The 15003-nt window shown below is 37.5% G+C and overlaps 1 protein-coding gene across 2 annotated transcripts in view; it reads right to left on the bottom strand.

The window, feature by feature from the left end:
* prpf4bb (pre-mRNA processing factor 4Bb) overlaps positions 1-15003 on the bottom strand; it is a 56268-nt gene that overhangs the window by 1359 nt on the left and 39906 nt on the right. For both annotated transcript variants that reach the window (XM_042752332.1, XM_042752333.1), the window contains exons 4-14: positions 11849-12004; positions 5562-5643; positions 5275-5485; positions 5035-5108; positions 4857-4947; positions 4603-4750; positions 4322-4459; positions 2093-2246; positions 1910-2024; positions 1608-1759; positions 109-195 (exon numbers count right to left, since the gene is read on the bottom strand). In XM_042752332.1, the coding sequence (XP_042608266.1) occupies positions 109-195; positions 1608-1759; positions 1910-2024; positions 2093-2246; positions 4322-4459; positions 4603-4750; positions 4857-4947; positions 5035-5108; positions 5275-5485; positions 5562-5643; positions 11849-12004 (1408 nt within the window). The remainder of the gene's footprint in view (positions 1-108; positions 196-1607; positions 1760-1909; positions 2025-2092; positions 2247-4321; positions 4460-4602; positions 4751-4856; positions 4948-5034; positions 5109-5274; positions 5486-5561; positions 5644-11848; positions 12005-15003) is intronic.

Below are 15003 nucleotides of genomic sequence, written 5' to 3'. Positions count from 1 at the left end.
AAGGGCGTGAAACAGATGTGTGCTGTTATCATACTTGTGTGAATGGCATCAAAGCCAATTAGAAAAAATAACACATGAAAGTGGAAAACAACATGAACTGGAACATACCCTTTCAGTCACTTTGTCTACCTCTATATATAGGAAGTTCAAGTTCTGGTCAAAATGTTGGTCTTTAAACAGGCCTTTCCGGATCATCTACACAACAATTCAAAAAACACCATGTAAGAATTTATACATAAGAATTAAATGGCATAATTAAGTATTATTTACAGGTTTTCTCAGTCGATTATGGTGCATTTCTCAAATCAGAAATTAAATTCTCAAATCTACTTGTTCAACCTCCACATCATCTAGTCCAGTGGTTCTCAAACCTGTCCTGGAGTACCCCAGCCCTGCACATTTTGTATGTCTCCCTCATCTATCACACCTGATTCAACTCATCAGCTCATTAGTGGAGACTGCAGGTACTGAAGTGGGTGTGTCAGATATAGGGAGACTTATAAAATATACAGTGCTGGGGGTACTTCATGGAGAGGTCTGAACTGATCTAGTCACCTGTGCATATCATAAAAGCAGTTTCTCATTCTTTTGAACAATTTGCGATTGCTTTGGTAAATTCATGCAACTGATTATGTATATTTGTCTGCGGTTTCCTACATTATCAGTTGCTATTGTCATGTTGCTCAAAACATCCCCTTCAAGTCTTACCTCTCAAGACATATAGTCCATTGTACAAATCAAAATGGATGATCTAGTTGTCAAATTGTCAAGCATATTTTCAACATTTCTATTAGACTTTTTGTAAATTTGTCATGAATTGTGCAAGGGAATCTTGACTTTCAATAATGAAGAGAATGTAGAGCAACCAATGATAAACCAGTTTTCTGAAATAACTCAAAGGTACATTTCATAAACCTTGCATGCAGACAGAGGACAACACAACACAGTGTTACAAATTCTGTCAATAATTTTGTAATTTTTTATTTTCACCTTTGTGCCCACATTTCTTTTTCTTTTCTATATCACGATGTTGTAATGTTTTTTTTTATGTCAGACCACAGTTAAAAGTTTAACTGTGAATCCTATCCAGTCTCTTTCAATCAATATCCCACATACAGTAATGTGTAAATTTGTACTTTTGAAATGGATATATGGCATACATAAGTGCAGCCTTCTGCATTTCAATAAAGTAACGTCATCTAAACTGTTGCCTAAATATAAGCATCAGGTAATTTACATCAGGTAATACTATCACAGTGCACTATTATACTGACAACATGACTAAGCATATTGATGATCTTGTTTGTGAACAATAACACAAGGACATTTCATTCCGATGGCACTGATGTGTTCATTGACAAATACTTATTTTTGAGAGATGAACTAAAGATTTTGAGTAAGTTATAGGCTTTTGCAGGTAATCCATTTTATGGTGCTGTTTCTACAAATTGTTTTGAGAAATGCACATACTTTGCAAATATTAAGGATGATGAAAAACTGTAAAAAAATATTTTTAATTGCAAATTTCATAGTTTTATTTTTCCTTTATCTTTTACATGTAACAAACAAGCAAGTTATGAAAAAGTTTGAATACTCTGGTTTAGTACCTTGTTGGGCATCTTGCCCTTCAGATCCATAGCCAGCTTCAGCATGTGGTTGTTAGAAGAGCCAGGGAACAGGATCTTCCCAGTGTATAGCTCATACAGGGTACAGCCGACTGACCACATATCAATGCCATAATCATACAGTTTACCAATGACTGGGAAGAAAGAGAAAGTTAGATCCAATTACTAGGCCCATTCACAAGTTCAGCTGTGATTGAAGGTGTGAAAAAAAATCTGTGGAAACTAAAATATAATAACATGACCATAGGTTAACCTGCTAATCACACAGCTACAATGCAACTTACCGATTTCAGGTGCCCTGTAGAATCTGCTGACTAAGTAGGGAGTGATTTCATTGTCAGCAACATGAGATCCAGAGCCAAAATCACAGAGTTTAAGAATGGTCTTTGATTCATTCACCTGCAGACAGAGAGACTGAGTGAATGAATGAAGTCTCTTGAGTGAGCAGCCATACAGATGATGCTCACCAATATGTTGTCTGGTTTGATGTCAGCATGGAGGATGTTGCAGCGTTTCAGTAGTTTGAGGGCCAGAAAGAGCTGCTGACTGTAGGAACGAACTGCCTTGATGTGCAGCCCCACGTCTTTACCATACTTCTTAAGCACTTCCCGCAGATTCATACTGATAAACAAACACAGTGAAAAACAGCTGTGAATGACTATATTTTGCATTATATTTGAGATAATATTGAATGCATTTTATATTAGTGACCACATTAACATTAATATTCATATCTGTTATATGATATTCATTTTGGAATTAGTTTGATGAGGCTGATCAGGGAAGCTCCTCATATCAAGGCTTAATTCAGCCCCATTTCAAACAGGTATACAACTTTGCCGATTTCAACATTTTAAAATGCTTAACATTAACCTCTTCTAATGGCATGGAAATAGGCATGGGCTGATTAACGGTTTCAAGGTATACCGCGATTTGAAAATGACATGGTTTCAAAACCACTAATATTTCCATTATACCGTTCCTGCGGTATGCGCTGTTTTCCATGTCTCCTCAAAGACTGAAAGAGTAGGAATTCCTCAGGCTGAGTGCAGTGTAAAGAGTAACACTATCCCCTCCTCCTCCTGTTGGTGCAAGCGAGCGGTCAGTCACGTGTGTGTGGGATGGCTGAATTTAAGGAGCTGCCCCGGGAAACTTCACATTCAGCGTTCCTTTCCATCTTGTGCACAGCAGCGTCAGCACAGCTTTCAAAAGTATACTCAACCGCAGATGAGCACGGACGGATGAGCTCGACCAGAGACAATTTATAAGAGACATGCCACTTCCTCAATCCTCAATACAATTATTAAGGAAAACCCATAACGGCAAAGATGGCGGTTGTATGCACAATGTCCCGCCCCTCCCGCTGGAAAGCCAATCATCTGCTTTTCACAGTCAAGCCGGGAAACATTTAAGCCTATCGTCTGGTTCCACTGACGCATGCGCACAGTTGAGGTTTTGCGACAGCGGAGATGATTTGGCGACAGCGAGTTGTGGCGTGTGCAAGATCAGATTGAATCCACATAGAAGAGGGTGATAACAAGATGAAGGCACCGGACTACTGTCTTGATGCTAACGTTATTTTTGTCCGCCAAAATACGTTACTGTTTGAAAAGGCGGCAGATTTGATATGCAGTGTATGTGTGCGTTGTGTAAATATAGATGGTAACATTAAATAAATTGTCTCTGGTTATATGCTGACTGTATCCCTAACGTCAATAAGTACAGCATTTCTTCAAGGGTTTTTAAAAAATAATTTTGTTTTACAGAACACACAACTTTATACAATGAGATTACAAAAATTCTGTCCATATCAGGGGTAGACAAAGCAAAGTAAAAGTGAGACAAGAAGAACAAGACACAAGAAAATAATTTAAAATGTTGCACTGTACACTGCTAAAACAAATGACATTGAGCATTTGTTTAAGTTCTTGGCACAACACCGGCATTCTGGATAGAGACGTAAATGAAGTTGGTGTCGTGAACCCTTGTGCATGTCAAATTCAAATTATGTGTATGATTATTATTATATAACTAAATGATATAAATGATATGTATATGAATTATATAACTAAAATTAACTGTAATTACAGATTTAGGTTAAATAAAGATGTCAGTCTTTATTTTTCTTTTTAGGAAACAAATCAAAGAAAAAAATTAATTCTGCTGTTTCTATTATTCTTTATGTTGCTCAAAAACAAAATATATTGTGTCCAGCGGAAAATATTATATATTTTTTTTACCCAGTCATTTAAAAATAAAATTTCAGAGCTGTAACAACAATACCGTGATACAAACAAACATCTAAAATTTTGCTTAACTTTAAAATAAAGCCAAAATATCATACCCACCCATGAACCCATGGAAATGTTTTGATGCTCTATTCACAAAGAATGTAAAATTCTACATGTATATATCTAGCAGGGATGCAAACTCGTCATGGATGGAAAAGTGACCAGGTGTATGTAATTTATTCCAGTGATAGCAAAGCTGAATTTCCAGGAGCCAAAAAACAAACAAACAAAAAAACAAAACAAACAATAAAAAAAAAGTCTTAAGAAATGTTGAAAATAGTCACACTGCTTAATTGTGAAAACTGATGTTATTGGCTCCAGCTAATTTTTGCATTGGTATCAGGCAAAATATATATTGCATCCTTAGCAATTTTCTCAAACACACAAGCAACAGCCATGAAATACCTGAGAGGTTCAAACACCAAACAGAGATGCTGTTTGTGGTAAAAGTGTCTGAAGAGCCGCAAACAGTGAAATTTATCATCAGGATCTGCGTCATTCAGCTTCTTTAGAAATTCAAGCTCCTTCAGTCCCGTCTTCTGCCTGAAGACACAACAAACAAAACCAATGAATAAAAATGGCTTTCTCAGCCATGACTACAAAAGATTAGATATGGTTGAAAACTTCTAACATTTGGGTAAAACATAAAAGAGCACAAAGGCAAAATCACAAAGAGGAGTACTTACATGAGCTCATTGTTTCGGATGATCTTGACTGCCACCTCCTGGCCAGCCCGGGCAGTGTCTCTAGCTCTGACCACATTACTGAACACACCCTGTCCAGTGTACCCATACACATCATACCGCTTGTCCAGTATCTCACCGATGTTCACACCTAAAATTATTCCAATTATTCAATTCAATACCAATTATTCATTCCTGCATTTAAAATGCACTGCCTTTAGGAAAGAAGCAAGACTTTGAATTTAAATAAGGCTTACGGTAGTATCCTTCTGCATCAGTCCAGTTATCCCTGAGATTGGGGTTCTCCTTAAAATCTTTACCAATACCTGCAGCCCTCAGTCTGGCACTCTGTAATGGGAGTGACAAAACACTCAGATCTCTCAAAATAACCAATTGTTTTAATCTTAAAGCTGCAGAAAGGCCAAATAATCTTACATCAAAATCAGCAGCAAACATGTCATCTGACTCCGTGAACATGTCGGGTGCTGAGGGCTTCTTTGGGTTGGCTCCTGTGTAAAAGACAACAAGAGTAAATCAATAGATTACAGATTGTTTGACGTGTCCTTACAGGAAAAAGACCATCCAGTTGTAGCACATTAACATTGGCCCACATTCCCTGAAAACTGCTGAAGCAAGAACCCGGCTAATAACCCAACTTATGCCAGAGTATAATACCTTCTTTCTCCTGAGCGATGAGGTTGTGCTTAGCCTTAATGTTGGCCTCAAAAGTGTTTACATTCTCCCGCTCATATTCCTTTACATCAGCTGCTACCCGTTCCAGGATGTCATCAGGGGACGGTGAACGACTGCGTGTGCTGCTCTGAGGACTGCTGGGCTCTGATGCCATGGAGCCCATATTGCTGTCCTCATTTATCGCTTTATATTTCTATATCAATACAGAACAGAATTTCATGGATGTATAATCTGACAGTCTTTCAGAAAAATTTGCTATATTCTGTTACCTGGACAATGGCAAGTCGCTGTTGTCGTCGCTGCTCAATCAGAGCCTCTTCATCCTCCTCTTCAGCATCAAAGTCCTCCATCCTAAACATGTTAATTAAGGTGAATTTCAAATAAATGAAAAGACTCAAAAGACTCAATCACTTCTATGCAAGATTATAAACCATTGAATGCAGCTATATTCTCAAATAGGAGTGTTACAATACAAATATCACTCAAATAATTTTTACTAAAGTATTACTACTATTCAATGATGAACTGCCTTTAACTGAAAATTTAGTGTTTACTTTTGTCCTTTTGCATTATTGACACTAGGCATGGGCTGATTACCGGTTTCAAGGTATACAGCGATTTGAAAATTTCACAGTTTCAAAACCACTAATATTTTCCATTATAACGTTCCTGCGGTATGTGCTGTTTTCCATGTCTCCTCAATGACTGAAAGAGTAGGAATCCCTCAGTGTAGAGAGTAACACTGACCACTCCTCCTCCTGTTGGTGCGAGTGGTTAGTCACGTGTGTGTAGGATGGCTGAACCTAAGGTTCACTTCACTTCACATTCAGCGTTACTTTCCGTCTCGCCCACGGCCGCATCTGCACAGCCAGGGCTCGACATTAAGCTTTGATATGTGCTTGTCCTTCGGACAAGTAAATCAGTCATTCACTTGTCCCGAGTAAAAAAAAGTATCTTGTCCAGGGTTTTTTTTTTTTTTATTTATTTATTTATTCTGAGGCAATAGTCTCATCAGTGCTCTACCAGGAATTACTTTAATCAGTATCAACTTTTTAACTTTATGAAGGACAACATTTCCCTAACCTGATTAAATGTGTCACCATTTACGTCAAATTCTTGATTAAAACATTAATTTTGAATAATAAGACACTATATGGTTGTTACTATTCAAATTAAATCAGTATCAACAAACTCCATCTTTCCACTGCTGTGGATTTGCTTAGAACTATTTTCGTTCGCGAAATGGAGCAAAAACGATCCATAATGTGTCTAAAATGTAAGTCAATTAATATTACTTGTTTATTGAACTAAAGTTGTATAAAATCAATATCACATTTGCAATCGCGCTGAAAGTCGGGAAAACATCACTTTTGGTCGTGTGATGTTGAATATATTATATAGAATATTTGTGTTTTTTTTCTACCACAGTATGTTTGTTGATGTTTGTTTCTTTGTGTGCGCTTATAGTTTTGAATTCTCCGTGAGTCAGGCTGCACGAGCCTCAACTGACGAGACTTTGATATTGTCAATACATTATCCGTTATTAGTCACCATTTACACTGAAAGTAATGAAATCAGAATCATTCTCGTCGAAGTTTCGGTGCTGCCCTAGTTATTGTTTGTTATAAAAATTTTGATTAGGTTACTTGTCCGGTCGGGCAAGTACAATTTTCACTTGCCCCTTCACAAAATCCAATTTTCCCGGACAAGCGGACAAGTGTTAATGTCGAGCCCTGACAGCTTTCAAAAGTATACTCAACCGTAGATGAGTGTGGATGGATGAGCTCGACACGTGCGCAGTACCACGGGGTGCGGCTGTCCGTGAGCCCTCTTGATGATGAAAATAACGTAATGCCGACAGTGCGCGGACGGCTGAAATATACTTTTGCCTTTACGTGATCGGCAACCGGCCATTTTTTGCCTTATTGCAACACCGTTCTGGACTTGCAGAAACTGCGTTGCAATGCAATCATTTTCCAAAATGTCACTTATGTGAAAATATGAAGTCTGTTAATGCCCGTTAACACAGGCCAGAGTCACTGAAGACGGACACACAGAGAAAAATACTGTAGCAGGCAGATCACTTACTGTTCATGATGCACACAGTACTGGAAGAAAATCCTCAATATTGATTTAGAGGTTTATATAAATGTGTTTCTGAGGGGAGCTGACTGTCTTCTGAAAAGTGTGTGGTATAATTTCACAAAGCTTGTCAGAACATTCTGTTTTTGCTTCAAATTGGGTTATTAAATCAAATTATGTGTATGATTATTATTATATAACTAAATTATATGAAATGATATGTATATGAATTATATAACTAAAATTAACTAATTACAGATTTAGGTTAAATAAAGATGTCAGTCTTTATTTTTTTATTTTTAGGAAACAAATCAAAGAAAAAAAATAAACTAATTCTACTGTTTCTAATATTCTGTATGTTGCTCAAAAACAAAATATATTGTGTCCAGCAGGAAAAATATATCTTTTTTTACCCAGTCATTTAAAAATTACGCATTTCAGAGCTGTAACAACAATACCGTGATATTTTTGCTTAAGGTTATCATACCGTCAAAGTCTTATAAGGGCCCATGCCTAATTGACACACTATTTTCCTATTTGATACTGTAAAGCTGTTTTGACACAATCTGTATTGTTAAAAGTGCTATATAAATAAAGGTGACTTGACTACAGAAAAATATATTTTGCCATTAAACATGCACTAAAAACTCTTACAATCCTCACACCTTTGAACATTTACATTATTATAAAAGTCTCTTATGCTCACCAAAATGCAATAACAAATTCTGTCAAATGCTGACAACATGCTCTGTTTTCCATTAAAACAATGTACTGTACAAAACAATGCATTCTAGGGATGGCTCAATACTATAATTTTGGCTTCGGTACGATACCAGAAAGTAATACCTCGGTATCGATACTAAACTAAAATGTCACTGGTTCTAGCGTCACATGTTTGAGCTTTCGTGTTTACTGCTTCACATCTTATGTTTGTGCGTTGATCAGTTGTGAATAAAAGTTCAAATTAAGTCTGAATTTATGAATGATGCACTAACCTGTCGATCTCTTAATTCTCAGAAAAGATCAGGATGAGCACACGATTGAGCAAGTTAGCAAGATTTGATGTGCTGAATCCTGTGGTCAGTTCGTTCACCTTTATCATCTGTTTTGTATGTAAAGTAATGCCATATTTCACTTCTACTGCTCTCTGGATTTATTAGTTGTGGGCGCGTTAATAGAGTTTCATCTGTTTGATCCATGGCGTTGTTCTTCAGGTTTACCGGTTTTATATCAATTTGGGAAGAACTGCCACCTACAGGTGAACTTCGGAACAGCAGTGCATGAAATACTGAATTGAGCAAAATTATGATATTGTACCATTTGAAATGTAATAGATACCGGTATTTTTCCAGTACCGGTATACCGCACATCCCTAACGTATAGATAAATCACATAATTATAATTGAATTTATAGATCAAATGTAAGAATTTAAAATGAAAGTATTACAATTACATCAGGTCCGTGATTTCACATAGAGCAGCTGACAAGCTACAACAGCTCTGTGTAGTAACAGCTGCTCTATGTGAAAACATGCACCTGATGAGTTTACTGCTGATTAGAGAACCGGTTTACTGACGAGATGTGCATTAATTATCAGCCGATATTTATCGTGCTCCCCTAATTTCTGTGATGGTTTCTATTGTTTTGTTTTTTTTCAGTTTTTTTTACCCATACTGTGCTGCACACTATTGACAATATTAAGCTGAAGATTGACTTTGCAAAATTAAAATCGGAAATCAAATTGCAAAATATATATTATTATATATATATATATATATATATATATATATATATATATATATATATATATATATATATATATATATAGCAATTAGATATTTTCCCCAAATCGCACAGCCTTATTGGCAACTTAATCTCTTAAACTGAAAACAAAGAAAGCACTAGTTTATCAATAAATTCTTAAAATGTAGATGCAGCAAAGCCTATTTATTTTGACATGAATATGCTTTTCGTTTGGTTTTGGTCCAGTCCCATGGTCAGTCAAATCAATTTCTCTTGATTAAAATGTCCAGGAGACACTGTAAACAAGAAGCCACAAGCTTTCTTCACATATGCATGCACACATATGCAGTTGCGGCTCATCAGGGGAGGCACGGCTTCCCCAAAATTTTGAGATGAAAATGGGAGGACGACGATTAATGTTAATAAAATTCACAATTAATTTCAGTTCATGTCTGAGAATGTGTATTTTTGTTTGTAATTTCACAGCTTTAATACCCTAACATGTTACTGAAGTTGGAAGGCGCTTTTCTATCGCAAATGTGCAGAATCTACTGATGTAATTACAACCACTAATGTTAGAGAAGGGGAGTACCAAGTACTTATGATGAGTAGCGATATTGAATATTTGATTGCCAACAGATTTACCAAGCTGTCATTCAAATAGTATATACAGTCGTGGCCAAAAGTTTTGAGAATTACATAAATATTGGAAATTGGAAAAGTTGCTGCTTAAGTTTTTATAATAGCAATTTGCATATACTCCAGAATGTTATGAAGAGTGATCAGATGAATTGCATAGTCCTTCTTTGCCATGAAAATTAACTTATTCCAAAAAAAACCTTTCCACTGCATTTCATTGCTGTCATTAAAGGACCTGCTGAGATCATTTCAGTAATCATCTTGTTAACTCAGGTGAGAATGTTGACGAGCACAAGGCTGGAGATCATTATGTCAGGCTGATTGGGTTAGAATGGCAGACTTGACATGTTAAAAGGAGGGTGATGCTTGAAATCATTGTTCTTTCATTGTTAACCATGGTGACCTGCAAAGAAACACGTGCAGCCATCATTGCGTTGCATAAAAATGGCTCCACAGGCAAGGATATTGTGGCTACTAAGATTGCACCTAAATCAACAATTTATAGGTTCATCAAGAACTTCAAGGAAAGAGGTTCAATTCTTGTAAAGAAGGCTTCACGGCGTCCAAGAAAGTCCAGCAAGCGCCAGGATCGTCTCCTAAAGTGGATTCAGCTGCGGGATCGGAGTGCCACCAGTGCAGAGCTTGCTCAGGAATGGCAGCAGGCAGGTGTGAGCGCATCTGCACGCACAGTGAGGCGAAGACTTTTGGAAGATGGCCTGGTGTCAAGAAGAGCAGCAAAGAAGACACTTCTCTCCAAAAAAACATCAGGGACAGATTGATCTTCTGCAGAAAGTATAGTGAATGGACTGCTGAGGACTGGGGCAAAGTCATATTCTCTGATGAAGCCCCTTTCCGATTGTTTGGGGCATCTGGAAAAAGGCTTGTCCTGAGAAGAAAAGGTGAGCGCTACCATCAGTCCTGTGTCATGCCAACAGTAAAGCATCCTGACACCATTCATGTGTGGGGTTGCTTCTCATCCAAGGGAGTAGGCTCACTCACAATTCTGCCCAAAAACACATCCATGAATAAAGAATGGTACCAAAACACCCTCCAACAGCAACTTCTTCCAACAATCCAACAACAGTTTGGTGAAGAACAATGCATTTTCCAGCACAATGGAGCACCGTGCCATAAGGCAAAAGTGATAACTAAGTGGCTCGGGGAACAGAATGTTGAAATTTTGGGTCCATGGCCTGGAAACTCCCCAGATCTTAATCCCATTGAGAACTTGTGGTCAATCCTCAAGAGGCGGGTGGACAAACAAAAACCCACTAATTCTGACAAACTCCAAGAAGTTATTATGAAAGAATGGGTTGCTATCAGTCAGGATTTGGCCCAGAAGTTGATTGTGAGCATGCCCAGTCGAATTGCAGAGGTCCTGAAAAAGAAGGGCCAACACTGCAAATACTGACTCTTTGCATAAATGTCATGTAATTGTCGATAAAAGCCTTTGAAACGTATGAAGTGCTTGTAATTATATTTCAGTACATCACAGAAACAACTGAAACAAAGATCTAAAAGCAGTGTAGCAGCAAACTTTTTGAAAACTAATATTTATGTTATTCTCAAAACTTTTGGCCACGACTGTATAAAAATTAAAAATAAAGGGAGAACAAGCCTAAGCTGGATATAGGCTACAGCAGTCACGGCTTAATTAAATGGCACAACAGGCAGCTCTCTTTTAGCAGGCTTTTAAGGGATGCATGTTTGCTTCAAGTGATAGGCCAGGTAAGTGAAATGATATCATCTTTCTGTATGTCTGTTGTTTTCTTAATGTTTTCTGACTAAAAGCAACCAAAAGCCATTTTAAAGTGGTTAAGCAAATAATAATAATTGGCAGGGATCCCCAGACCAAGAAAATTAGTGTGCCGCCTCTATTTTAAAACCCACGAGCCGCCACTGAACATATGTGACCATGCAAAAGCAGTCAGCTTTCAGACAGCGAGCAGGTACCACAAAACTGACTTGGTTCTCAGTATCACAATCATTTTTTTTTTTTATTACTATTGAGTCAACAGATTCAAAATTTGACATCACTATTCATATGCAACCTCAGTAGGTTCAAGCCTTGAAAATAGCACTATTACTCACACTTCTTCAGAGGAGGAGTCACGGTCTGCTTTCATACCCTCTGACAGACTGCCTTTGAACTTGTCTTCATCCCGACTTCGCCGCCGCCTCCTCTCACGCTCTCTGGAGGTGGATCGTCGTGGTCTGGAGCGGCCAAACCGGTCCCTTTCAGCAGACCTGCCAAAACAGAACAGTTCATTACACAAATAACTAACAGCACTATCACTATTAGACAAACACTACAGTTCATAAGTGGTGCTCATAATGACTTTCAAATAGGAATTTTGACCGATAAATGCCAAAAGTTAAATGGCTTTATTTTTATTTATAATTATTATTATTTTTTTTAAGTTTACTGTATTTCTTCCACTGTCCTCATTTGTAAGTCGCTTTGGATAAAAGCATCTGCTAAATGTCTAAATGTAAATGCATGATTAAGGAAATATATGCTATATCTATTTACATTACAGGGCATGAAGGCATGTGCTTCCAGATATATTTCTCTGAGTAAGCACCTGCTCCACTTTCACTTAGATAACACTTAGTTTCATTCATCTTAGTTCATTGCGATCTCAAAGTTCCGTTAATTAAAGCAGCTCTATACTCCACAATGTCTTTCTTACATCACGTCTACATTTAATTTTTTTCTACTCAGAGGATTCTTAAGCATGCAGAACTCAGCAGCACTGAACAAATCTACCACGTTTTGAGCAGTGAGTGGATTTAACCACCGCTGATTAGCAATTACTTTCATATACTCAACAGATACGTCTGTGACTGGCTACTAGGGCTGTGTATTGCCAAGAATCTGGCGATATGACACGTATCACGATACAGGGGTTGCGATAGAATATGTTGCGATACTGTGAGCAAGGCGATATATTGGGATATTTCTTATTTTAGGAATAGGATATGTCTTTAGGAAAGCTGTCATTAAGAACACACCACCACATGCAAACCTTAGCAATAAATGATTTTGTAAGGAGAACACAGTGGGATCTGTATTTTTGCAATAATTAGTCCCTGTAACATTCAATGTTACTGAACCACTTTTTGTGCAGTACAAGTAAAGGGGAAAAAATTAAAGTGCTTGCAGGATCCTTTAGTTAAATGTATAATACGTTAAAAAATATATTTTATAAAAATACCATATATATTTTAAGACCTTGCTTTAAAGGTTCACAGTTAAATTAAACAATACAAACATAAAATACAACAACACAACAATCTTAACAAAACAAAAAAATCACATCCAAAAAAAAAAAAAAAAAAGGGCTAAAATAAAACAAAAACAAAAAAAAAAACAAAACAATTGTAAAACAATAAAATAAATACAGATGTTGAACCTTTCCACTTGTATTTCACAGGTTTTTCAGTTTGTATTTATGTTCCGCATGGAATCGCCGAAACGCGACACGAGCACCGCCCCAACTGCACAAAACACCCCCAGAATGAGAGAAAGCTGCAGCCGCGCACTGACCATACTACCACCCACCGTGCCCCACGCGAGCCTCTTCACACGGGACGTGGCAAGCGGCGGAACCGAGGCGGCGTTACCACAAAAGCCCAAATGACGGCACACTTCAGCTTTGTACACCAAAACAGGAACTGGGACAATTCTTTCATCTCCATTACTAGTAGCGAACTGTATTAATGCCAGGGTTGCCAGGTTTTCACAACAAAACATGCCCAACTGCATTTCGAGGGATAAAATACACGGGGTTTCCATGGTAAAATGTGCATTTCTGGGACTAAATATCATGTTATTGGGGTTTCTTCAACCCGCGGACGTGAAAAACAACCTGCGGCAACAGTGTTAAAGTAGCCCAATTCCGCTGGAAAACCGCGGACTAGGCAAAACTGATTAACGATAACATTAGTGGCATGCCCTAATGCTAGTATTTCCTGTCACTCAGGATTTGTTCAGAGATGAAGACTGCCATCTACCGCTCAGGATATAAATTTAAAACGAAACTGCTATGAATCTTGTATGACTTTTTTTTAAATTTCGATATTCCATTTTTATGAATCGATACAGTATCGCCAAACAAAATATCGCAATACTCATGTGTATCGAAATTTTCTTACACCTCTACTGGCTACAATGCTCAATGCTGCAAAAATCAGTGTTTTCTGCAAAGGGTCTAACAGTTAACAGGCTGTGCTCCAGACAACCTACACAGCAAGTCGACATGTTACTTTTTTTAAATAAACACTGGACATGTTTCTCACTGAGATAGGTCTGCTATTTATGTTTATGTCTGACACACACACACAAAAAAAAAGGACCACGCCGGTTCTTCAAAGCGCAAAGCATTAAGTCCAGCTCACACTGTGCGATTTTGGCCACAATTTGGTTGTCTGAGACTAATTTTGAAAATCCTAAAATATTCCTATAATCCTAGGCTAATTATAATCCTATAATCTGTAGTCTTTGATCACTGGTTTGACATGTTCACCGACAACTGATTAATGGCCATTGCGATCAAATTTTACCTCCGACGAAATTCTGGCAGTGTCAGAAGATTTGGCACGCTGTCCTGCAATCTAATGATCTGTGTTTATTGTTAAATCATCCAAAGAACTATATCAATAAACTATAAGCAAACAAACAAAAAGGAAGCATGCAAAGTCCTGTGGATACCACTCTGTAAAAGTTGTAAGGAAAGTACAGAGGTCTGAACAGATAGGCAAAAATTCCTCCAGGGTACTGCTTTTCTACTGTGTTGAGGAAGTGTATCAGTGAAAGACAGAGTAGAACTGACAGGTCACTCAGGAAGAGTGCAGTATAGTCTGTGTAAATGTATGTGTCTGAGTGTATTTGTGACTTGTGGTTATATGAGAAATAGTGATGGTCCGATCTAGCTTTTTCGCCTCCGATACCGATTCTGATACCTAGGGTTTGGTATTGGCCGATACCGATCCGATACCAGTGAAGTTTTTTCCCCCCATTTAAATAAATGTAGAATTTATAGATCTCTGTGTGTGGAAATGATAATCATTCCTTCATAATCTACTAGATACAGACTACTACTTTATAAAGAAAAATAAAATAAACAATAAATATGAAAAAATATAGGCCTATGTATACAGTGGTGTGAAAAAGTTTTGGCCCCCTTCCAGATTTCTTATTTTTTGCATGTTTGTCACACTTTAATGTTTCAGATCATCAAACT

The sequence above is a fragment of the Cyprinus carpio genome, chromosome B24 (genome assembly GCF_018340385.1).
Source record: "Cyprinus carpio isolate SPL01 chromosome B24, ASM1834038v1, whole genome shotgun sequence".
Lineage (NCBI taxonomy): Eukaryota > Metazoa > Chordata > Actinopteri > Cypriniformes > Cyprinidae > Cyprinus > Cyprinus carpio.
Note: the sequence above shows the minus strand (reverse complement) of the source record. Positions and strands in the feature narration are given on the sequence as shown.